General features: G+C 40.5%; 2 protein-coding genes and 1 non-coding gene across 6 annotated transcripts in view; 1 reads left to right on the top strand and 2 right to left on the bottom strand.

Annotated features, from left to right (window-relative positions):
• LOC131196055 (divergent protein kinase domain 1A) overlaps positions 1-26,140 on the top strand; it is a 132,496-nt gene that overhangs the window by 25,979 nt on the left and 80,377 nt on the right. The window contains exon 1 of one of the 3 annotated variants that reach the window (XM_058178472.1): positions 22,420-22,726. The exons of 1 other annotated variant lie outside the window; for it this stretch is intronic. The gene's annotated coding sequence lies outside the window, so the exon portion shown is untranslated. Of the gene's footprint in view, positions 1-22,419; positions 22,727-26,140 lie in introns of those variants that run through there. One more of the 3 variants, XM_058178471.1, reaches the window with a different exon arrangement.
• On the bottom strand, positions 2,426-13,244 carry RPL5 (ribosomal protein L5). 2 transcript variants are annotated; one of them, XM_058178475.1, is made up of 8 exons: positions 13,110-13,233; positions 11,423-11,492; positions 11,210-11,325; positions 9,904-10,038; positions 8,649-8,851; positions 7,410-7,587; positions 6,637-6,725; positions 3,780-3,938 (listed from the first exon to the last, which is right to left on the bottom strand). In XM_058178475.1, exons 1-8 carry the CDS (start codon positions 13,110-13,112, stop codon positions 3,839-3,841), a joined length of 894 nt encoding a protein of 297 aa, XP_058034458.1. In that variant the 5' UTR covers positions 13,113-13,233; the 3' UTR covers positions 3,780-3,838. The 2 variants fall into 2 exon arrangements, with proteins under 2 accessions (XP_058034459.1, XP_058034458.1); XM_058178476.1 differs by lacking the exon at positions 7,410-7,587 and having other exon boundaries at positions 2,426-3,938; positions 13,110-13,244.
• On the bottom strand, positions 7,709-7,804 carry LOC131196459 (small nucleolar RNA SNORD21). The gene has a single exon (XR_009154740.1). It is a non-coding gene; the product is annotated as a small nucleolar RNA SNORD21 (small nucleolar RNA).

Consider the following 26,140-nt stretch of genomic DNA (forward strand, 5'->3'; position numbering starts at 1 on the left):
CCAGTGGTTTTCAACCTTTATAGTGCTGCGACCCCTTTAATACAATTCCCCACGATGTGGCAACCCCCAACCGTAAAATTATTTTTGTTTTGAATTTATCGCGCCTGAAGCCCTATTGGCTAGTGATCTGAACTGCTTGCGATTGCCTTGAGGACGGAGGCCTGAAGCCAGATTAGGCTAGCGATTGGGAGCGATTGCAGCTGGCTTGAGAGAGAGACATCAGAGCAAAGATTTCTCTCTTTTTTAATTGATCGCACCTGAAGCTGAATTCGGCTAGCGATTTGAAGAGCCTGCAGCTGGCTTGTGAAGTCAACCATTGAAGCACAATTTTTCGACTCGCAAGTATACTTCCCATATTTCCGATGGTCTTAGGCAACCCCTGGCAAATTGTCATTCGACCCCCAACGTGGTCCCGACCCACAGGTTGAGAACCGCTGCTCTAAGCAGTTTAGTGTCAGCATATTGCCTCCCCAACAATCTGGGTCCTCATTTTACTGACCTCAGAAGGATGGAAGGCTGAGTCAACCTTGAGGCGGTGAGAATTGAACTGCTGGCAGCTGGCAGTCAGCAGAAGTAACCTGCAATAGTGCATTCTATGCCATCATGGCTCAGGCCCACCCCTGCCACATCCAATCTCCCTTCTTATACTTTAATGAATTAGGATGGGTCTGCCTGATGCACCTTTGAATGTTACCTGGATTTAACATTTTAGTCCCTTTCCCCTAGGTAACGGCTTGTCATATTTCCATCAAGATCATTTCCTTACTCTACAATCGTGCCTGCCTGATCATCTTGTGTTAAACTGTATAGCAAGAGTGTATCAGCCCTCCCCTCCCACATTCAATCCCTTGAGACATTGTCTTATTTCACAAGAATAATATAAAAGCAAAGTTTATTAAAAGAAAAATCAGTATTAGTTTAAATATTAGCATGGAAATAGTGATTAAAAAAGGAAATGCAAAGCTGTTACAGAAGACAAGCTGCTCATTTAAAAAAAAGAAAATACGTGACTACAACTGCTACAAATGAGGTTTCTTTCGCCCAAAATCCCAACAGATTGGAACTTTTTCATTTACAAGATGTTAAAAGAAAAACCAAGAGTCTGGAACAAGCCTGAAGCATGATCAAGGCTATTTTAAAAAACCAGATCCCTAATTTCTACAAAAATAAAACTCAGGATTTATCACAACAGAAATTTAATGTAATAAAAATTTCTTGTTAGGCTCATTGCCTATTTCTACAAAAATCAGATTCTTTAAACTATCTTCAATACACCTGGGTGTCCCCACAGATTTCTGTTTCCAGCTATTGAGCAAAAGCTGTTTGGGGAGATGATGTACCTCACTTCCCACCCTCTATCCTGCAACGTTTGCCCTGTTTTAAAAGAAACGTATTACTTATTTCTAGGAGCAAGAAGGGTTGAGGGGTTTCTCTCTATGCATCGCTCCCTCAAGAAAATATTGATTCCGAGTCTGCAGTTTTTCTCACAGGATAGATATTAGGAATCTCTGAATCCTATATTTAAAATAAGATAGCAAAAAGCAAAACAACATATCCTCAATGGCAATGCTATTGTAGGTATAATATCTAAAGCTTCCAAGTGTGACTCCAGATATCTTCATGGACATATTCAATAATGAAGAAGTAGGCTTTCTCCTTGACTTTCAGATGTTTTTTTAAAATTGCCCAATTAGCATTCTGGTGGTCTCAAATTTACTCAATACAAGATTTTTTAGCTTTTCAAGACCAATAACCAAGGCCAGCTTCGTGATGCTGCTTGAGTGGGAGAGATTAATGGCTACCTATAAAAGATGCTACATGAAATCACTTTTTCTATCAGGAAGATGATTGGATATTGTATTTTAGCTCTACAATTCTCCCATCTATTAAACCCATGATTATAGATTTGTTTGACTCTTTTGAAGCTATAATTTTGGTTTATTAGAGATCGTATTGGAAAATTAGATGTACCTTTAGTACATATAAAGGGATTAGAAGTCCCCCCCCCCAATTATGTCCTTATTGAAGGAGAGTTTGACCACCACAACACACCAGGGAAAGTAAGCTCTTGGACAGGACAAGTTAAAGCGATTCAGGAGGTTGAGAAAGTACTTGAAAACCAAGGAATGCCAAAAGGAAGCATGTAATCTGTTCTGAAATGTAACTGAAAGAACAAAGAAGTCTTATCTCCCAAACCTTATTCTTATCAAAAAAAATTCCTGAAGATAATTAGTGCCTTGGGAAAAAATAAGTTATCCTTAAGTTCACGATTTCAAGTGAAAAATTCAGTCAGATTTTTTTTTGATAAATCCAAATTTAGACCCACCCAGTACTGGCTTTATCATCAGTTCTATTAAATAAAAGGTGTAGGTCAAGAATAGACAGCCAGTCTGAACAGACACTAGCATGCAGGTCCCATTTTATCTGAACATGGGAAAAGCTCAAGGTGGAAGACAATCTCTACTCAACACACATATAAGCCTGAGATCTGAAGGGAAATTATATTTATGTATATTGTTCTGTGATCCAGAACTCAACTAAGGCAGAAATCAGTTAACCTAAGCAGTTTAGTACATCTTGAACAGTTCTTGGAGAAAAGTTATACTGCATCTTTCCTGAATATTTGTGGTTATGCTGTTCTCCAATATTCACTTTTTAAAAATAGACTGTTTATTAAAGAATTATCTTGATACACAGCAACACAAATACAGCCTGAAAAGCAATCTGGATCTAACCCTGGATCTTCTTTACTGCATATTTCCCCTTGATTACAGCTTCTGTTCTTTTCTAAGAAAGGACGAATTTCATTTTTGTTAGTGGGGAAAGACTTTAAGAGTGCTGTCTAAATTGCAAAGTCAACAAAATCAAGATTTAAGGGCTTTTTAAAGCCAAGCAATGGAAAGCAAGAGAAGCGGATTAAAACAAAACAGACTTGAGAACTGCTGACACTTTTTTTGTCATGCAAATCTGGCAGGTACATCTACAGAATTTGTCTAATTTTAGCCTAAGATTAAGATGGCTCACATTACTATGACCTGACTAAAAAGGTACTAATATGGTGAGCTAGAACAAAAAGTAGCTTGCAGTAGTCCTAGGAGGGCAGACAACATCCAAAATACCAGAATCCATTCTTGTTCCCGAAAATGGATTTTTGGAAAATTTCCAGATGAGATTCCAAAGGTGAGATCAATGTATTCCCAGAAGGAAACAAAAGTATTTCTGGGATTTCATTTCATGAGCTTCATTCATTGCTAGTCACTGACTATATAGTGCCTGGGAATTCAGAAAGCTCTAGATGTAGCAAATCTAGAGAGTACAATTAAGAGTCTGCTTTTGGATGTCCCTGCTAAGGAGACCATACACCCTGATGTTTATCACTTACCTGATGGATTTTATTTAATAGTTTGAAGATTTAGCAGCATGTCAACATTGAATATCAGTGAAGCATAATAGTTGAGATGTTGGATTAATAAGACCCAGCTGCAAGACCATCTTCAGCCATGAAAGCTTCTTGGGTGACTTGGGGCCAATCATATTCTTTAAGCCCAACCTATCTCATAAGACTGCTTTTGAGAGGAAAACACTGAAGGGACTGCTATGCCTTCAGCCCCCAAAGGAAAAGTGGAATATAAATAGAGGGATTTGCTACAGTGAAGCTAGATTGAACTTCACATTTGTAGCTTCTTCTGTAAGCATAAAGAGGGAGACCCAAGAAACCGGGTGATCAATTAATTCAAATGCAGATAGAATTCAATCTCAGTAAGTCAACACTTCCAACATTGATTCAATAAGTTTATTCTGTATTCCAAAATCTTCATAGAAAATTATGGAAGGCATCTTAACTATCAGCCACACGTTCCTGAGCCCGAAGGAAGCTAGCTTTCTTTTGAGCCACACGATCTTTCTTCTGAGCAAGGGACAATTTGGGGCGATTCCACCTGCAAAAAGAATTTTTTTTTTTGGTTTGGTTATTCTTGCATATGTAGAGAACCTATCCACCTTAAATGAGTCTTCAAAAGAAAAGAAAAAAGAACCAACACCATAATCATCCTTAGCATTAATGGTCAAATACTAGACCACCAGAAAATAATTACTCATAGAATTGCACAAAGGCATCCAAAACCAGCTCTTCCAGTTAACAATGACCTGTACCTTTGCCCACCCATATCTGATAGTCTCTGCCCATTACATCCTTTTAACATTCTCATAAAGAGCCATATTCCATCATCTAATAGTTCACTGAGCAGGAGTTGTGCTTAAGGACTCCTCCACCTCTGCGAATTTCTCTATCTATTCCGGTTGGTTAAACAGATTAATGTCCTGGACTTGTAAATGATCTTAGAATGAATAAGAATGAATCCCAATAAGCACATTCCAGAAAACCTGAAAGCTATTAGTTTCAACAGAAAACAATACCACTTTTCTATGAGATAATGCATTTCAAATTAGAATGGAAAATTGTACAATGTTACATCAAAAGAACTGATAATTAATACAAATTAGCTTCATTCTGAAGTTTGACAATGGAATAGTGATGCCTATGTAATGAAACCAATTATTTTCCTTCTGAAAATGGTAAGGATAATGCAATCACACTACCTCATGTTGTGCTTTATGGTAGCTGGGGAAATTTTGTTTTATTTAGACTACTGCTCATTAGTGTCTGTTCTTATATTACAAGCAAAAGCAGAAAATTCAAGGCAAGCAGGCTGCACATAGCTTATAAATTTAATTGTATGATAGGAATGTGCAAAATGTTCTAGTGGTCCATGTCCAATAAAAAAAGCCAAGGATGTGGTGGAGTTGATGGATAAGTGGAGGTAGGAAAATGAAAAGGCTAGAAAGATTAAAAACGGATAGGACAGCTAGATTGCTACCACTAATTTCCTCGATTTTCAACATAGCACAAGGAAAAATAGCAAAAAGCAGATACTGGAAGAAACTTGGTGGGCAGGCCAGTAGAGGTAGGCTTCAAGTTACAACTGTAATGGAGCCTAACTTGAGACAATTGGGAAGCGGATTGGTACGTGACAGACCTTTTTCCAACTTTTGCAGTGATTGGTAAATGAATCACTGCAGGTAAGTGAACACCACAGTAATTAAGTGAACCATTGGATGTGGTTTTGAAGGAAAACTGGAAATGCTATTTTGCAAAACCACTTTATAATGCAGTTGCAGGACACCACAAACAGCTGTAAATGTGACCCATTGCCAAGAGGCCAAAATGTGGTCATCTGACTGTGTGCGCATTAGAATTTGAATCCAGGTCGTAAGTACCCCCTAGGTACTTAGCAGTTGCTAAGTTACCAACTGTATTTTGAGAACTACCTGTATACATGCCATGAAAAGAAAAGCGGTAGACTTATCTTCTCCCACTCACTCCTATAAGATCCCTCTGGATATTCCTGGTTTTGGTTCTGAAGAATCATTGCTCAGCCAAAACACATCACAAAACTCCCAATACGGGTTTTTTTTTTTCAGTTTGAAACTGAACATGTTGTTCTGTGCACACCTCTAATTATTTCTCCAAATCCGTTAATGAACTTTCACCAACGCAGAAAGGTATGCAACAAAAGCAAAACAGGAGACCTGGCATGCTCCTGAACTATGCTAAATAAGCAAGCGAGCGAGCAAGCTGGAGTTATTTTCTTCAATTTTAAAACCCAGGGACATGGTTTTAAGCTTTATATTAAATGGTGTTTTGCTAGGAAAAAACTTAACTCTTAACACAAAATAAAAATTATTCCTTTTTAGCATCCCCCAAATGAATGAATAAATATCCTTCTCACCCTTATGGGTGATATGCATCTTCCTCAATCTCAGATGCTCTATCAGAGATCTGGGAGTTTGAGGGTTGTGTGCAAGATCTTAGCTCTTCCTAGCACTGCACCCATCTGGACAGAGACCTCCAATGTTGTTCCTGAGTTCTATTGGAGTCATTCTCCCAGCTTAGAGGTCACAGCCCTCATTTCTCTTATTACCACTGAGACAACTCTGACATTTACTTTCCACATCCTCTTCAGTTCCTGGTACTTCTCCAGTTTCTCATAACCCTTCCTGATGTTGCCGTCACTTGTCAATGCTATGTCTATCGGCACCGCTGTCTTCTGGTTATTGATTATCACCACAATGTCCAGTTGATTGCTCAATACCTGTCTGCCTGTCTGGATCTGGAAGTCCCACAGGATCTTAACTTTCTTGCTCTATTCAAGCTCGAGAGATCTCCCATCTAAACATAGGAGGGTCTAGCTCATAGTCTACACATATCTTCCTGTACACGTCAGCTACTTGGTTGTGCTGTTCAATGTATGCTGTTCCTGCCTGCATCTTACACCCTGCCATTGTGTGTTGAACTGTCTCTGTGGTCTCTCTGCACAGTCTGTACCTTGGGTCCTGTCTAGTGTGGTAGACCCCCGCTTCTATAATATGGTGCCGAGATCCTGTTTTGCTATGATCAGGATCAGTGCTGTCCTTTAGTCCAGCCCGTTCCAGACATTGATAGAATCTACCTATATTCCCTGTATTTCCATATATATAGTGTGTGGGTTTGTCTGTGTATATTTCAATGTTAATATATTCCTTCATTAATATACATGTTATTAGGGAACCCCTCTTAGGAAAAAAAAATCATCTTACCTCTTCTTTTTAACTTCTCTCTTAGGTTTCTTTTCATGGGCAGGTTTTTCACGTATTGCAGCATGAGCTTTTCTATACATTTCTTCCATCTGTGGCAACATAATGTAGAGATTAATTCATACTTACTACATATTTGATACATTTGTCTTGAAAACAAAAGCAAACAGGAGAAAGGAGTGTTACAATAAAGTCAAATGTATTACTTCCGTATCTACAACCCCAAAATCCATTATACACAAATAACACACTGAAGAAGGATCTGCAACATGGTTCATGCACGTAACAAACTGCTTTCAAGCAGCTCGTATCCAAACTGAAACATTCGTGTTTTATTCAGGCAGGGACCAAAAAAGGAGTTGTTTTATGTCTAATAAAAACCAAACTGTGGTTTTTCTAGACAGCAAAGTATATTTCAAGGGAAGAGGGAATAAGAGTTAAGAAAAAGCCAAAAGCTACTGGAGTACCTCAGGGAAAGATGGAGGGAAACTTACAAACAGCAGAAAGCAAGCCAGAAGAGAAGATGTGCCAAAAATCATGCACATATTGCAAATAAGCAAGCAGGTAAGCAGTCACTCTGCTGAGGTGCATCTGTCAATGTTATATATGAACTGGATACTTATTGAATAAGCCATGCTCAAGAGTACATGTAACCACGAAGCAATGACATTAGGTCTAAGTTTTGGTGAGTTACAAATTTGCTTTAGCAATTCTTTAACTACAATGAAATGGTTGCTAAGCAGTAATTGAAGGACTTATATAAACAGATGTGTTACCATGTCAGATGTTACATTGTTCTTGATATATTGAGAGAACTGTTTTTTATAAGCATCTTCATCTTCTTCCATCAAGTATCGCATGTAATCTGCAACGTTTTGGCCCATGATATGCTTGCGGTGGACTTCTGCATTGAATTCTTTGCTCTCTGAGTCATAACCAGGGAAACGCTTGGTACTATGAAACAAAGAGCTAAGCATTATACACTCTGGGAGCAAAGTGGAACATAACATTGTTAAGATTCCAAAGTTGTTGGGTTGTGTTTTTTTTTGGGGGGGGGGGCGATTCAAGCGTTTCAGCCACCATCAGTCCCGTCTTGAAACACCAAGATCAATCATACACACGCCAAGGACCAACTACAGAGTGTTCAGTCAGTGGGATATCATCACACAGTAGCCAGTTAATAGCAAAACAAAAGATAGGATTATTATACAACGCTACAATCATCCTATTTTACTATTTTTTTAACTCAGAAAACCTACTAAAATCAAAGTGAAAAGAGCAGATTTTTGTGCATTCAGTTCGTGTAAGATCTTAGCGATGAATTGTAGATGGCAAATAAGTAGCAATAACAATAGCACTTAGACTTATATACCACTCCACTGTGCTTTACAGCCCTATCTAAGCGGTTTTACAGAGTCAGCATATTGCCCCCAACAATTTGTGTCCTCATTTAACCCACCTCAGTAGGATGGAAGGCTGAGTCAACCTTGAGCCTTGTGAGATTTGAACTGCCAAATTGCAGGCAGCCAGCAGTCAGAAGTAGCCTGCAGTACTGCACCCGTGCCACCATGGCTCAAGTACTGGATCTACTACAGAGAATAGCTTAGTGTTGTCGATGGCAACAGAGCATCAGTTTGGTGTTGTGGCGAAGTCACCAGATTAGAAATTGGGAGACTTATGAATTCTAGTCCACTTTAAGGATAAAAGCCAGCTAAGTGATTTCGGGCCAGTATCTTTCTTGGCTCACCTCACCTCACAAGGTTGTTGTGATGGGAAAAAAAGAAGATGTTCACCACCCTGTGTTATTTATATAGATAATAAAGGTGGATTTAAAAAATGGATAATTTTTTTGATTAAAAAATCTACAAAACCCCACAACAGAATATAAGTGACTTTAGACAGTTATAACCTCAATAAAAAGAATATATTCAAAAATGTATAAAAAGAGGGAGGGGGGAACCATATAACGAAATGGTTGCCTGAATGTGAATTGAATTCAGAAGGGAAGAAATTACCTGTGTGGAATGGAAAGACCACCATCCACAGCTCCTTTCAGAGCACCGAAGACTTTGTTTCCAGTAGTCGTCCGAGCAAGGCCAGCATCCAGATAACAAGTAAAGGCACCAGGCTGTCCATCCACACTTTCCACATTGTATTCATCACCAGTCACTTCAACTTGGCCTTCATAGATCTTATCCAGACCAAATTTATTCAGAAGCTGCAAACAACGCAAGCATATGTTAAGTTTTCCTTGGCAAAAAAGTTCACACTCTATTTATACAGTGATGTGCAATGCTTGCCACCATACAGGAATGAAATCAACATACCCTATAAAGCTGGGAAAACATTAGATACGTTTTTTTAAAGAACAATGAAAACTTGATTTATGACAATTTACTGGATTCCGCTACAGCAGACTTCAAAACCCCTAGATCACATTTCCTCAGCAATTTACTTCATTTGAGTAACATAATCTTGCCATCTGTAAAATGGCATCATCATGACACCACTTATCACAGATAACCAACATTGCCAGGATGATGTACTGTCATAATCAACAGTTAAGAATACTATTATACTACCGTACTTCCCTCCAAATAGTCATTTAAAACAAGGTTTCTCTATAACTGTGTCCTTGAGTTATCTCATTAAGCCATAACAAGTCATTTTTGCTCATTTTTCATATTTTTAATTGATTACATTTATATATTACATCTCTGTCAACATTCTAGGAAGTTCAAAATGTAAGACATAGTAAAATATAATAAAATGTCATAAAAATTAGAACACAAAAGCATACACATTAAATCTCTATTTTATCAATAAGATAAAATTCCCAACAGAAAATGGCAGCCCAATATTAGTTCAAAAGCTCAGCTGAACAGTGTTCCAATTGACTTGGGAAAGGCCAAGAGAGTCCAGACATCCTACAAGCTCCCCCCACTATTATACACTATGGGGTGCAATAACAGACTCCCTGTAAAGCATTGAGTCAAACTGGAAAAATCTATATGGTACTACAAGAGAGAGAGAAATGGTTCTCTTTTAACACCAAGGCCTAAATCTCCGTATCTATTTAACATTAGCTTTGTCTATAAATGAATGCCTTTTATCTCACTGGTAAGAATTTTCAATGAACTTGAGGGACTAACATAGAAAGACTGTGTGCATATTGATTTGTAATTCATTCCCTGTATTGGTAATATCGATGACTATAGATCTTCCAAGTGAGTATAGAGGCACGAATAGTAATCTTCAAGAGATACATACCCTGCGGGCCATCAGCAAGCCCGTACAATAGGCAGCAGCATAGTTGGTCAAGCCTACTTTCACACCATACTTCGGCAGCTCATGAGCGTATGCAGCACAGACAATCATGTCACCTTCAATTCTGGCATAAGCAATCTAAAAAGGGGAAAACTGAATGATCTCAAATCCATTTATTGCAATTGGCCTATGCAACAAATACTCCCAAACCGGGTCTCTTTAATCCAGGAAATAGATCCATGATTCAGTATCTGAAAGTCACATGAATATATCCAAATGTAGTTTCCTAGGTTTACAGAAAGTACGTTTTTAGTACTTTTACAACAGGAATCCAGGGATGGCATATTCCTTTATACTGTTTTCACCTCTAGCATTGTACTGTATAACTATCTTATAAATCTGTTTCTCTTTTTGACAGTCCTTTTCCATATTCACCCACTTCTTCCATGCCCAACTGCAAGAAGACTGAATTTAGGACAAAGGTTACCTGTTGTCTATTCTTTCTTTGAACATCATTACTGGTGAAATGTTAAAAGTACTATATATTTTATTAGATTTAGCTGCTGCCCAATTCCAAAACTCTTGGCGGCTCACAACTTAAAATACTATAAAAATTATATAATACAATATAAATAAACCAGACAGTATGTGTCTAATAAGTTCTCTCCCTCTCTCTCTCTATCCATCCTATATATATATAGAAATTAAAAAAAGGGAGCCATATCCAACCTATCCACTGCCAGGATTTCAAGACCTTTCAGAATTATCATCAGAGCGAAAACCACACAAATGTCTGAAGGATTCTCATTCTTAGAAGGCAAGCCATGCGACTGAGAAGGCATTCTTCCCAGGTCACAAGAGTTGTCACTGTTTAATCAGTGGGACCGAGTTTAGGAGTTACAAGTCCAATAGAATCCCAAAGTTGCACACTGATTTTGAAAGGGGAAGTGCAATTCATTGTTTTATAAAGCAATGCAATTAATGTTGATTTAACATAATGTAATTGGCAATGTATACTGTGTGTGTCTACAAGAGTAAAACATCAAATAAAGTTCCGAATAGTAGAGATATAACTTTCTTCTAAAGGACAAGTATTATTAACAGCATGGACTATTCTAATTAATTCTAATATAATTCTAATATAATTTCGGTCTAAAAGAAAATCAAATGTTGGAGAAAAAGCGGGGTTAAAAGTGCTCCTAATTTAAGGATGCTATGTGTGTTATAAAATATCTACACAAAATCACTGCTATAGGAGACATATGCGAATTGGTTCTTCACAATAGCCAAAATCAAAAGATGGCCTTACCTGGCAAATGATATCTCTGTTGGTGACACGTACAATCATCCTGTATTTAGGAGTGTTGTACTTGTTTTTATCTTGAATCACCAAGCGCTTACGAGCATAGTAATCAGTCTTTCCCTCTGAATAAGAAAAAAAAAATCAAATATATTTAGAAATGATGTCTTTATGCCATGATCCATTCAATGTACTAAATCTCTGTAAAGAAGCAAAGCTGACCTCTCCTTCTTCGGAACTTGACTTGGTACCTCTTAAAGTAGGCTTTGTTCTTGACAACTTTAACGAAACCCTTGAATAAATGGACCAAAAAAAAAAAGTTAGAACATCTGTATGACAATCTATCAAATGAAGGGGGGGGGGTAGCTTAGAAGCTGAAACAGATGTAATTTTTCACGATTGTTTTATGCTGGTCTATGACAGAGAAAAGGTCTGACTGAGAACCAAGAAGCTGAAAATACAGAATAAAGTGCAAAATGGAAAACTAGACTGGCAAACTCATTCTGTCAGTAGATGCTTACAGAATTCTATCTTAAATACTGTGAAAACATTGGAAATCATCAGAAGCGCTGACAATGTATATAGGAAAGTAAGCATTCAAAAATTTTATTGCTACCCATTTATCTTCAACAATTTACGCATTTATGAAGGTGGTCTGCATTTGCATTTGTTTTATAAGATTTAATCCCCTCCCCAATTACATACCGTCAGTCTACCCATGTCTCCTGAAAAGACCTGTGGATGCAACAGTGAACTGAATTCTAAAAAGCCAGCAGGCTTACCTATTCTGACTACCTCAAAGAAAATCACCTTCTATTAAACTTCTTTTGGCTGATGAAACAGAAAATCACCTTCTATTAAACTTCTTTTGGCTGATGAAATGGATTCAGCCTTCTCCCTTTCCAAAGTAATGTAAGCCTGTAATCATCATATCCTGGTCTGCTAGGATCAACTGGGACCCCCTTTTTATTTGGGGGGGGGGAATGCCACTCCTGAAATTATTCCTGGATATAACACCAGAACACAATTACCTATCTATCTTCCACACAAAAACCAAGCAAGGTCAAAGCAACAGCAAAAACTCACAAGCTTTATTGAGCTTGACAGACTGCCAGATCGATCCTTGCTCTCTACAATGATTTAAAGTCGTGTTTTTGGTTTGTTTGTTTTTAAAATAAACCTGCAGCCCCATCCACTGAGAAAAAGCATAATGCACTGAAGCAGCCCTGAACCGGTTTTTAACCATGTGCTGTTGCAAAGCAAGCAAACACAGATATATCCAGACACAGCAAAACTTCAAGGGAACGTAAGACACGTTCAGGGGGTGTGCGGGGGTAAACGTATCTAAGAGAAGGGCTCGTCATTAGGGCTCCTCTGCAAAACCACCAAACGACTCCAAGTCGACTCCCCTGTTATTTCTCATTCATTCATTCCTAGATCCTGCAGGGATGGCAGCTCTCTCCTTCAGCCAAGCCCAGTTCCACGTCTGTACATAACCTGGGAAACCTTTCATGCTTTCCAGAGCTTCAGTCTATAGAAGGTTCAACTAACTATCCTCCATAATTTCCCAGAGAGAGAGAGAGAAAGCTAACGAAGGAAGGCTGCTTGGGGCCCTGAGGAAGAAACTCTCGGAAGGGAAACAGCAGAAGCAAAACTAGGAGACGGTGAGAAAGGCAGACTCGGGGAGACCCTTTGAATGAAGCTCAGGAGGCCTGAGGCCGCAGCAACTTTAAAGACAGCGAGAGCAGCCATTAGGCCACGCTGGAACTCGCTTCCGCGGCTGGGCCCACCACTTCCGAATCGGAATCCATCCAGGCAGCAGGAGACCAGCAAGGAGCCAGCCGAGCGCGGGAATCCAAAGCCGGTCCCGCCCTCCCGCACCACGGGCTCGATTGGGCCCGGTACTGACCATGATTGCCGGTTGTACCCCGTTTCGTCGTAGGCCGACGGCCGCCTAACGAAACGTCTGCAACCCGTAACGCTGTGGGAAAAGGCCGAGCGTAGGACGCAGGCGCGGCACGTGACCCGGGCTGACAAGGCAGCTCGCGACAAGAGGGACCGTCCGAGGAGAGAATGCCGCCCTCTGGAGGCTTGGAGGAGAGGTGCTTGCTCCGCTTCTCCTTTTTCTCATCCCTGCGCCGCTGGCGCTTACGTCGTTTCAGCTCCTTCGGAGTAAGGAGTACACATTAGCCATAGCTGCTGTTATGACGTCACTGTAGCAAAACTTCCGCTGACAACTAATGGCGTTTCAGTTTGGGTTCAGCCTGGGTTCGTGCAGCGAACGTTTAGAGCAGAGTTCTTCAAGTTTGGCGACTAGAGAGGAATTATTGAGTCTGTCATTTGCACCTCTATAACTGTCTGGTTCGGTTCTGCAACCCAACAAGAAAAACACAAACTTCAGAGGATAATTAGAACTGCAGAAAAAATAATTGCTACCAACCTGCCTTCCATTGAGGACCTGTATACTGCACGAATCAAGAAGAGGGCCATGAAAATATTTGCAGATCACTCGCATCCTGGACATAAACTGGTTCAACTCCTACCCTCAAAACGACGCTATAGAGCACTGCACACCAGAACAACTAGACACAAGAACAGTTTTTTCCCGAAGGCCATCACTCTGCTAAACAAATAATTCCATCAACACTGTCAAACTATTTACTGAATCTGCACTGCTGTTGATCTTCTCATGGTTCCCATCACCGGTCTCTTTCCACTTATGACTGTATGACTGTAACTTGTTGCTGGCAATCCTTATGATTTATGTTGATATATTGACCATCAATTGTGTTGTAAATGTTGTACCTTGATGAACTATCTTTTTTTTTTATGTACACTGAGAGCATATGCACCAAGACAAATTCCTTGTGTGTCCAATCACACTTGGCCAATAAAAATTCTATTCTATTCTATTGTAGGACGTGCGGGCTGCAACTTTTCGCAGTGGCTTGGGAATCGAAGTCCACACATCTTAAAGTTGCCACATTGTGAGAAACGCTGATTTAGAGCAGTCTTCCACAACCGACGCTCAGAAACTGTGCTGGACCATCTCATACTGTCAAATCGGAAATAGTCAACACACACAGAATCAGGAGTAAGGCTCCCTCAATGAGACGCATCCATGGTTGTAATTTGCCATTGCTTTTTCAACTTCTCCTTATAGTTGGCAGCTTGGGGATTTCCTGAGTCGCCCATGCAAATACTAAGCCTACTTCTCAGCATTCACCCGCTAATTATTGCTGAATAATGCAGAATTTAACCAACATACCTGGATATGGATGGTGGAAAATGCTCTTGCAGATTTTTCACTTGTGATAAATTTACGTGGCATTTGAATAGACTTAACATGTTGACAGGCAGTTAATTGATTTCTTATGTATCATTAAGTTAACATTGACCACTAATTGCTACCTAAATATATTTTCTTTTGGATGCTCAGTCCCTCTCTCTTCAGGTCTTCCAATGGTGCCCCAATCACCACTGTAAATGAGTCCATCCATTTTGCTTGCTGGTCTTTGTCTTTCCTTCCTTCTTTGTCAGCATTAAAAACTTCTTAAGATAGCTTGGTCTTCACATGATGTTTCCAAAATATGGTACTATAATTGGAGCTTGATCATTTGTACCTCAGATGAGACTTCTTTTTATTTTATTTGTTCTATTTCTTGGCTACCAACTCTTGTGTTTTTCAAATCCACAACTTAGTAAGCTTAGAAATAAGTTTAGATGCTATACATTTTGTCATATATTAAGTTTCAATTCCAGTTTCCAAATGGGCATGCTGCCTGGGAGTTATGAGAACTTAACTCTCTATTAGGAGCTAAATTGAGTAGAGAATGAGTAACACTTCCCCTGGTGTAGAAACAACATAGTTTAAGCAAGTTTAAGCAAAAGATGAATATGACATGAGTCAACATGTTTTGTACTCAAAAATCTATGGCTCATTTTGTACTTTCACCAGAATTATGACGCTTGAGGAGATGATTCCAATAAGATCACTCCTGGTGTAGCCACAGTGATACTGATCCAGCCTAAGCTAAACAGGATCTTATGCTTAGAATCAATCTTATTCACTATAAAATGCATACAGCATATGTGTCAATCAGTCACAATATTATAATAATACCATACCTCATTTTGTTTCGCTGAAACTGTATTTCCATCAGCTACAATGCTTACTTTCATGCAGGTGTGCATAGTGAATGTACATTGTAATCTATTAATCTATATAAGAGTAGTCCTGAACTTATGACCCGTTGCACAGCAGTCTTCCTCAGAGCTACTTATGACCAATTTTGAAGTTACGACAGCCATCCCATTTTCAGTTTATGGCAAAAAAAAACCCACTCATTAATAGGTCCACTTAACAATCACCACCAAAAAGGTAATCAAATCAGGTGCACTTGTATGGGGATCTGCCTAATGACTGGCACAAGTTATGATTGTAATTCCAGGCTCAATTCCTGCAGTAAGTTGAGCACTACCTGCAATGCCAATTACAAGACAAGAAGCAGTCATGTTCCTTTTAAATGATATATAATTTTAAACTTTGTAAGCTACCCAGAGTCTTTTTAGCAGTTGGATGACCTCCAAATAAATGAAAAAAATATAGTGATAAGAAGCAAAAGTTGCCTGGCATTAATACTGAATATCACAAAAATTGGGATAGCAGAGTCAAAAGAGAAGAGAGCCCATAAAACTTTAATAAGTGCAAAAATAATGATTTAAAAAAGAATTTTAACAGGCAAAACTCTAAAATATAGAGCTTTGTTCAATTAAGAAACAATCATGTTATGCACAAAAGCAATACATCTTTTCAATGCTCAGCTAATTAAATCTAATTATGTTCCATGCACATGGCCAGGATTTAGTTTACACAACACATCTAGCTTATTAGGTATGATTTGGTAACACTTACCCAGAATTGGCTGTTTCCCAAATACTATAAATTAGGTCTGTTATATTTAGACTGCAATGATCTAGATCAGGGGTGTCAAACTGGCATTCTGACAGCAGTGTCACATGATGTATCAGGACTTCCCCCCCCTTCGCTAAACCAGGTGTGGGCGTGACCAGCCTATGACACATCTGGCCCACAGGCCAGGAGCTTGACAGCCCTGATTTAGATGATCGTTGAATGGAAACTAAGACGTACAGGAAACTCTTTGCTGCCACCTAATCATCATCTGGATTTTTGCAGCCCAGAAATGTTCATTTCTCCTAATGTTGCCTGGTAAATATCTGTTAATAAAAGAAATAATAGGAAGCTATACAAATAGATGATAGCTTTGTTATCAAGCTATGTATTGCTTTACAGATAATAAAAACATTTGTATCTTCCTCCTCCTCCTTGCTGTTTCTGACTCAAGCTGGCTCTAAATCATTCATACTGTAGATCAGCTGGTTGCCTGGTGATAAAATAGTATTATTAGAGCTTTTTTAACTAATAGAAACAATTTTGGCTTCAATGGAATTATAATAAGGGAAATAAGTGTACAAATATACTGTTGCTTTGTGTCTTATGTATGTCTTATGTATGATGTCTTATGTCTTATGTGTCTTTTTTAATTTGTTACACAGCTCTGTATTTCAATCTGAATTTTTCTTGATATTCAGGTTAAATAGTAATACATAAAACTGATTAAAACAAATTTGCAAAACAGCAAATATGCACCATAATTATAGTATGGCTGCTAATGACATCAGGCATGCTTCTAGGTTACTAATTTGTCTTTAAAGAAAATAATCAGTTTATAGATTATCCTACAATATTTTATTGTAATATATTGTATTATTTTATTTGCCTGTTCACTGCCCTGAGTCCTTCGGGAGAAGGGCGGTATAAAAATTAAATTATTATTATTATTATTATTATTATTATTATTATTATTATTATTATTATTATTAAGCAATAATGTTGTTTAGTCATACAGGTAATCCTCAACTTATGACCACAATTGAGCCCAATTTTTCTGTTCCTAAGCAAAGCAGCTGTTAAGTGAGTTTTGCCTCATTTTGTGACTTTTTTATGTCAGAGCTGTTAAGCAAATCATTGCAGTTGTAAAGTGAATCATGTGGTCATTAAGCAAATCTGGCTTTCCTCATTGAGTTTGCTTGTTGGAAGCCAGCTGGAAAAGTTACAATTTTTATTTATTTATTTATTTATTTTTACTTACATTTATATCCCGCCCTTCTCCGAAGACTCAGGGCGGCTTACACTGTGTTAAGCAATAGTCTTCATCCATTTGTATATTATATACAAAGTCAACTTTTATTGCCCCCAACAATCTGGTTCCTCATTTTACCTACCTTATAAAGGATGGAAGGCTGAGTCAACCTTGGGCCTGGTGGGACTTGAACCTGCAGTAATTGCAAGCAGCTGTGTTAATAACAGACTGTCTTAGCAGTCTGAGCCACCAGAGCCACAAATGGTGATCACATGACCCCAGAACAGTTCAACAATTATAAATACATGTCAGTTGCCAATTGTCAGTTGTCAATTTTGATTACGTGACCATAGGGATGATGCAACAATTGTAAATGTGAAAGCTGGTCATAAGTCAATTTTTTTTCAGTGCTGTTATAACTCTGAACAGCCACTAAACAAATGGTTGTAAGTCGAAGATTACCTGTACTTACAAATCAGGCCATTATGGTCTGTTCAAATCTTGATTTAAATTATGCATGAGAGGGTAGTCTAAGATTAAAACTAAAGTATGTTTATATTTTTATAGCATTGTAAACCATGTGCCACACTTTACAAACCAAAGTTGCCACATCAAAACCAAATAAACCACACTGCGTTGTAGTATATCTGGAGATCATTATATAAAGACATTATATGAGTTGATACAACAGATCCAGCTCAGAGGTGGTATTCAGCAGGTTCTGATCAGTTCTGGAGAACCGGTAACGGAAATTTTGAGTAGTTCAGAGAACTGGTAGTAACAATTCTGACTGGCCCTGCCCCCATCTATTCTCTGCTTCCCGAGTCCCAGCGGATAGGGAGGAAATGGAGATTTTGCAGTAACCTTCCCCTGGAGTGGGGAGGGAATGGAGATTTTACAGTATCCTTCCCCTGCCACATCCACCAAGCCACGCCCACCAAGCCATGCCATGCCATGCCCACCAAGACACGCCCACAGAACCGGTAGTAAAAAAAATTGAATCCCACCACTGATCCAGCTGCAAAGCACATCTGTTAGGGCGAAATGCGGTAGGTAAGAAATGTATATAGTAAAATACGTCAGAAAGTGCAGAAAGACAGCAAAGCTGTCAGAATGGGATCTATTCCAGCATCGTTTGAAAACTGAGTTCTATAATCCCAGTTAAAGCAGGCAAATTTATACTGTTTCTAATATTTGTTTATCCAGTTGCCTCTTTTGAGATCTTATTTCCTCTTTATTATGCTGCAAGTGTGTCTGCCTTTGTATCTAGTGCCATGGTCAGCAAATAATTTTGCTAGATGCCTAACTCCGAGAAGGAAGTGGATATCTGGCGAAGTTAAATTTCACTCCCAGAAAAAATGCTTACTGACAAATTCTGGGGCCACAGACATTATTTTCTGCAGACAAGCAACTTAATTCCTGGGTAGATAAACTAAACAATCAGGTAAGCTAGCTTTAATTCTTACCTAGGGGTAATTTAGCCATGATCCCTTTAGCATCTAAGACATTACCAGTTACTGATCTCTCAAATGAGGGATGCTCAGATATATCCTCAGATTAATAATGAGACTATTAGACAATCTGTTACTCATTGGGTCATCGTTTCAGAAATGTTTGACTGAGAAACAGAATGACCACAGGTGGGCAAAAGAGTAGAAGAAGCAGGAGCAACTTCAGACCTCCTGCCAGCTTTCCCTTTGTGTTTTCTTGTGAGAAGTTGGTAGGGAGCTTTAGAAATTCTGCTCTGCTCTGCTCTGCTCTGCTCCCTTCCCTTCCCTTCCCTTCCCTTCCCTTCCCCTATCCTATCCTATCCTATCCTATCCTATCCTATCCTATCCTATCAGGGGTGGTCTTCAGATCTTTTAGAAATGGATTCGTTGCCCCGTTGCTGGATGGACGTGACCATGGTGGGCGTGGCCTAGTTGACCACCTGCACCACAGTGGGGGTGGGTGGGTTCATACTCCCCAGGATCTGGAGGCTTTCTTCAAGCCTCCAGGAGGGTGAAAACAGCTTTCCACCGGCTCCGGAGGCCCTCCAGACGCCGGAAACAGGCCCGTTTCCGGACTTCCAGAACCTCCAGTAGGCCCGTTTTTTGCCCTCCCAGACCTTCCACACGGCCCCTGCACTTACCTGGAATGATGAATGGGCCGCGTGGGGACTCCTGGGAGGGGCAGGGTGGGCGTGGCCAGCCAGGGATGGCATTTGGGGGTTTGCTGAACCCCGGCGATCCTTGTCTAGAGGATCGCCCGAACCCTGCTGAACCCCAGGAGCCCACCCTTGTATCCTATCCTATCCTATCCTATCCTATCCTATCCTATCCTATCCTATCCTATCCTATCCTAATCTTATTCATAGGTGCAAAAGTATATATGTTTACTGTACTGTATATAGGTGCACATTTCCCATGAAATAAAACTCTATTAATGTTCCCCCACCCCAGCATGATAAAAATACTGGGGCAAGCCAGAGGTGGTATTTGCCGGTTCTCCAAACTACTCAAAATTTCCGCTACTGGTTCTCCAGAACCTGTCAGAACCTGCTGGATTTCACCCCTGGAAGAAAGCCTCCTGTAGCTAGCAGCTGAGCTGTGAATAGCCAGGCTGGGCAGGTTTGGTAGACCCAGGTGAACAAAGAGTGAAGGTCAACTAAGGTATCAGGGATCCTGAGACGCAGGGGGCCAAAAGGACATATCGATAGGTGGGAGATATGTGTGTGTGTATAGCTCTGCCCACCCACCCGGACGCTTCTGTGCATGCGCACTCACAAGCGAACCAGTAGCGACGGGTTTTGAAACCCGCCCGTTTTTAGAGCAATACTGCTTTCAGAAACGCACTGGTCTGTTTCTTTCAAACCAGATCCTTCCCTAGTACACATACTCCTCAATTTACAACAGTTCATTTAGTGAACGTTCAAAGTTACAACAGTACTGAAAAAAGTGACTTATGACCGTTTTTCAATTATAACCAATGCAGCATCCCTATGGCAATATGATCCAAGTTCAGCTGCTTGGCAACTGATTCGTATTTATGACCGTGGCTGTGTCCCAAAGTCATGTGATCCCTTTGTGTGAACTTCTGACAAGCAAAACAAATGGGGAAGCCCTCACTCAACAACCACTTTACTAATTTAACAACTGCAGTGATTCACTTAACAACTGAGACAGGAATGGTCGTAAAATGGGGCAAAACTCACTTAAATGTCTCACTTAACAGAAATGTTGGGCTCAACTCTGGTCGTAAGTCAAGGACTTACATGTATTTTACCAGTTCTCAAAGCTGTTCCCCAGCTTGGGGATTTGGATAGCCCAAATAGCAGCTGGTCGGCAGCAATAGCGGGCAAGAACTGAGCCTTAAAGCAGTACAGAATAGAACAGATTTGGAAGGGACCTCAGAGATCTTCTAGTCCAACCCCCTGCTCAAGCAGGAGATCCTACACATTTTCAGACAAGTGAAAGAGTTTCCTCTTTTCTCGCAGGCCCTCCCGCTGTATCTGGCAACACTTGAAGCTGCTTTAGAATGTAGGCTGTTCCAGAAAAGCCTTATATCTCAAAAGCATCGAGGTCAGCAGTTGATAAGGGGGGACGGTTGCACAATAGAGTGCAGGAAAGCTGGCCTGTGCAATCTTCTGCATGCCTTTCAGGTATCTTTGGGACTGTCCTCGAATAACGTTTTATAGTAGTGCTGTTCTGAAGAGGTTAATGAGCTGTGATGGCGCAGTGGTTAGAGTGCAGTATTGCAGGCTATTTCTGCTGACTGCCGGCTGACTGCAATTTGGCAGTTCAAATCTCACCAGGCTCAAGGTTGACTCAGCCTTCCATCCTTCTGAGGTCGGTAAAATGAGGACCCAAATTGTTGGGGGCAATATGCTGACTCTGTAAACCGCTTAGAGAGGGCTGTAGAGCACTGTAAAGCGGTATATAAGTCTAAGTGCTATTGCTATTAAGAGTAGGTTTGTACAACAGCCCACCCCCAGGCTCTTGAGTTGATCCTAATCATCTGGCTTCCCTCTTTCCCCTACCCCATCTGCCAGCCCCACAGCTAAAATCCAGCCCAAAAGGAGGCAATTCTGACATTACAGGTTAAACCAGAGATCTAACCATCATTACCAGTCATAGCAGTGATGTGACTGACAAGACTTTTTTTCCTCCCTGCTGGCTTTTAACAGTAGAGGGAAGTCATGGGCAGTTTTCTCCACATGAGAAATGTGGCTATCCATCTCTTCCTACAAACTAGGATATAGCAGATGCTATTGAGAGACTGATAATAATAATAATAAAACTAATTTTAATAAAAAAATAATTTAATATTTAATAATTTAATAAAATTAATAATATAAATATAAAAATAAATAATAAAAATTAATAAATTATTTCTATTTTTAATTATTTATTCAATTTTTAATACTCTTTTCAAAATAAAAAAAATAATTTAATAACAACGGGAACAGCTAAATTCTTGCTGATTTAACGTTTAGCTAGAAAGGCAATCCCAGAGTTAGTTCTCATCCAAATGTTAAGATAGAAATCACAATCCTTGGGTTCACACAACAACTCTAAACCTCCGTTAAACCCGACGCCTTTGGATTAGCTCCTCAGTTTTAAAAAAAAAAAAGAGGAAAAAAGTGGGACTCCTTTCCTTATTTTGACCCGATCTTTTGTAGCTGGCGCCGGATTCTTTTAAAGGCAGCCAAGGAGCCAGGCGGCAACTCCGCGGGTTTCTAAGGAAGGGGACCTCGCCGTGTCAGACGGGGCTGTTGTTTCCTTAAGGACTGTCTGCGCGCAATTCCGCCAAAGTTACACACGTGCAATTCAAGCACGGCGCGCTCCAGCTTTGCAGCCTCTCCTTTAGGCCTGGATCTGCGGCTCCGCGTCTCCCTCTGTCTCTGCGCCGCCCCCCCCCACTTTCCCTGCGTCCCCCCTTCATCATCGGGCTTTATTTTGTCAGCGGTCTCCGGTGCAGATTTGAGGTGTGTGTGTGTGTTGGGTTGTCCTCCCGACGGCAGACGCTGGCCTTGCGCACCGGGATTGCGCCTGCGCGCGCGAGTGACACACACACACGGACGGACACACACATAGACACACGCAAACACACACATATCTTCCCCGCCAAGGGACATGGCCCCGTTTCTTGAGAGCGGAGCGGCTCGCGGGGTCTAGGGAAGGGAGGTGGGGGGGGCGGGGAAGGAAGGAGAGAAGGAGTCGAAAGGCTGGACGGCGTCCGGGCGCAGAGAGAGAGAGAGAGAGAGAGCGAGAGCTCTGTCTGACCAAGAAGAAGGGCAGCTGCAAGCCGCGGCGGCTCCGGGCCGGGCTGCAGGGGAACCCGATGCACGCAACGCCTCGCCTCCCCGGCAAAGGCTTCCAAGGTGAGCGCGGAGGAGTCGCCTCTCCTTGCCTTCCACTCCAAGGGAGCGAAGCAAGCAGGGGGAGAGAGAGAGAGAGAGAGAGAGAGGAAGGGAGCGGTGGGGCGGTGGGGGAGACCTCCCCGGCATTGCCCGCCTGCGTCCCACCGCGGTGGTCGTGGGTCGGGGGGAACCCTCTCCTAAAGAAGGACCGCTCCCTTCCCCGGCCGTCCTCAGCTTCTCTCCGGACCGCCTGCCACGTTCTTGGGCCTGTTTCTGGCCTTGGGGGGGAAAAAGTCTCTTTGCCTGGGTGTCCTGTCGGCCGAGCGCGAAGGGTTGGCACGTTCAATCTTGGAGAAGAGTTGTTCTGCCTGTGTAGTTTCTTGCCCCATAGGTTTAGGCGAGGCTGTCGTCACGCTCCAAGGGATTTCCTCCTCCTCTGCCTCTCTCGCCCACGACCCACCGGATTTCCTCTCTGTGGGGTGGTGGAGGCACCGGGGGATGCCTTCGGGGCTGTGGTGGGGTTTTTCCACACTTTTTGGGACCGCGTCCCTTTGTTCCCGCGGGGAGCGCGGATAAAAAAAAAAAAGCTTTGGGCCAAACTCTCAGGAAGTGGAGAAGTCTTGAGTGTCAAAAAAAAAGTTTTTTTTCCCTCCCCATCCCCCGCCCGCCCAGTTTTTCCTGGGAGATCATGACTTCTATGGCAAGAGTGCCTCTGAGATTGCGCCGAGTCCATTTTATTTTTGCTGTCTGCAGGCGCTCTCAGGTTTACTAGAAGGGACTCTTTAAAGCAGAGGCCTCCAACCTTGGCAACTTGAAGCCTGGCGGACTTCAACTCTCAGAATTCCCTCCCAGAATTCAACTCCCAGAATTCTGGGAGTTGAAGTCCGCCAGGCTTCAAGTTGCCAAGGTTGGAGACCTCTGCTTTAAACTAGGGTTTGATGGCCCCTATCCAGGGGAGAAATCTAGCAGGTTCTGACAGGTTCTGGAGAACCGGTAGCGGAAATTTTGAGCAGTTCGGAGAACTGGCAAATACCATCTCTGGCTGGCCCCAGAGTGGGGTGGGAATGGGGATTTTGCAGTATCCTCCCCCAGGAGTGGGGTGGGAATGGAGATTTTGCAGTATCCTTCCCCTGCCATGCCCACCAAGCCACGCTCACAGAACTGGCTGGCGGTAAAAAAAATTGGATTTCACCACTGCCCCTATCCCCATCTCCCTGAATGGTTTGTATTAAACTTAATGTTTCTACAGATGATTATTTCTTTAGTGGGCCCATCCATTTTTTTTCCGTTTGTTTGTTGGTTTTGCTCCCCCAGATAGTCCCCGTGTGCTTTCTGTGCATACTTCTAAGGTTTCTGTTGGAGGATATTTAATACAGCATCCTTGATACTGTAGATCTTATGTATATAAGATAATTTCTCAATTCTCTCCGTTAGAATAAGATAGTTAAGATAGGAGGAGGATGCCTGGATAAGGGATGGTTACTGGTCTGATCAGGAGTTGAAGAAGAGTGAGCTGCTGTTGTGTTAAAAAAAATGCTGGTCTTTTGACTTTTCTTTGTTTAATCCATACATTGTGAGATTGGGAGCAAGTAATTTGGGCTAGACTTTCTACCCATCATCTGACATACTGTACTTTCCTGTGTCTCTGAATGATTATAACAATAAAAGATACTGGAATCCCAGTCCTTTAACAAGGGAAAGGCAAAAATTCTAAGTCTGCAACTTGGTAAATTATTGGGTTTTATAATTTAAAAAAAATCCACAATACTGAAGGTTACCAACCCAACTGCCTGTAAACTGAATAGCTAAAAACAGCCTGTTAATACGTTCAAATCTTGCTTCAAAGAATTATTTAACCAATTTATATTTGTACTGGCTTAAAATTGTTGCTTTCATTGGGCTATGATGTCTATTGAATTGAAATGCAAATTACTTATGCAGAATGAAATTTCGTGTTTGCTATGGTGGTCCATAAGTTTTCTGAATATTTTATTGAGACAGTTTTAAGGAAAAGATCCTCCTCCCCAATCTAAGCCATTACAATCATTAATATTAAGTATATTTGTCCCTTGACATTATCCCCAAAAGCTCAAGGCAGTGTAAACATTATTTCCCTATTCACCTTTATTCTCTTAATAACCTTTGAAGGTTAGGCTCACGGACAATCGCCGCCCCAAAGTCATTTAGTGAATTTTTATAGTTGAGTACTGATTTTAATCTATACGGCTCTAGTTTTAGACAGGTATTTTTTTCTATAAAAATAGTTTTAAATGTCAAACTTGTATCTGCTAGTATTCTGTTTGGAAAAAAATGATTTTTTTAATTTATCACAAGGGTTACTGAAGTTTCATAAGAAAGAGGATGAGTTAGTGATTACGCTTCCTTTCTGCAAAACACATTCTCTGCAAGAAAAAATAGTTAAGTCAGCTGTTATCCTTGGCATGATGTAAGTTATCCAAGGACAGCTTTCCAGGAAGTTTAATTTGCTTGTGGAAGGTCTAAATTCTTCCTGAAAATTTCCTTTGGAAAAAACATAGGTAGCATGTCAAAATAAAACTGAAAAAGCAGAGATGCAGCTCAAATTATTCTGACTTAATTATATTAATTGCACAGTGTTAACAAAATATTAATGAACTTCTTTAATATTTAAAGCTTTTCATGAAAGTAGTTGTTTTATCCTCAATCCCTATTAGTTCCCCCCCCTTTTTTTTCTATTATACTTCATGCCATTCTTAAAATCAACATTCCTTTCTACTCTAGAAATTCAATTTTGGTTCCTTTTTTCTGCTTGAAATTGTTTTGATTTTATTCTTATGCCTTGTTCAATCTCTGCTCTGCCCATTTTTAATATTCCTCATCAATTTAGCTGAAAACTGATTCAGATTTCATGCTAAGTTATAGTTGAATTCCAACTATGGTATCCACTTGGTACTTCTGTATCCCTGGGGGAAAAAGCAAAATGAGTAGTGATGTGGGCATTTTCTCACCACATTACTCTCTTAAGGAGAATGGATTGGTTTTTTGTTAAAATTAGTTGTTCCTAAAGGATGTGGCAAAGAACTGCAAACTGTGGGTACTTGGAATACCACTATCCCCAAAATACCAACAAGAAGAGGGTGTGGCTTTATTTTGTTTAGGCCTGTCGTGAAGAAATGCTGAGGAAGAAAAGTTGACCTTGAATAAGGCCAGATCCCTAGATCTAGGGTAGACAGACTTAATAGCATTAGGAGATTTGTAACTAATCCACTTTTTCAATTTTAATGTAATAGTGTAAAGTTGAAAGGAGAGAAGTTAATTTGATTAAGAGAAGGCTTATTTCTCCCTTGTATTCCCATTTGTCATTGTGAAGCAATTGTGATGGATTTGATATAGAAGCCTGTAAACAAATGTTCAAAGATAAATCTTCTAAAACTAAATGCAGACAAACACAAACAT

Source organism: Ahaetulla prasina, chromosome 3, assembly GCF_028640845.1.
Source record: "Ahaetulla prasina isolate Xishuangbanna chromosome 3, ASM2864084v1, whole genome shotgun sequence".
NCBI lineage: Eukaryota > Metazoa > Chordata > Lepidosauria > Squamata > Colubridae > Ahaetulla > Ahaetulla prasina.

Excerpts from the sequence above, each read along its gene's own strand:
- RPL5 (XM_058178475.1), bottom strand. Across the intron at positions 11,326-11,422 it reads CAAGTTCCGAAGAAGGAGAG|AGGGAAAGACTGATTACTAT; the intron begins GTCAGCTTTGCT and ends TTTCTTATTCAG. Across the intron at positions 10,039-11,209 it reads ACAGAGATATCATTTGCCAG|ATTGCTTATGCCAGAATTGA; the intron begins GTAAGGCCATCT and ends TCCCCTTTTTAG.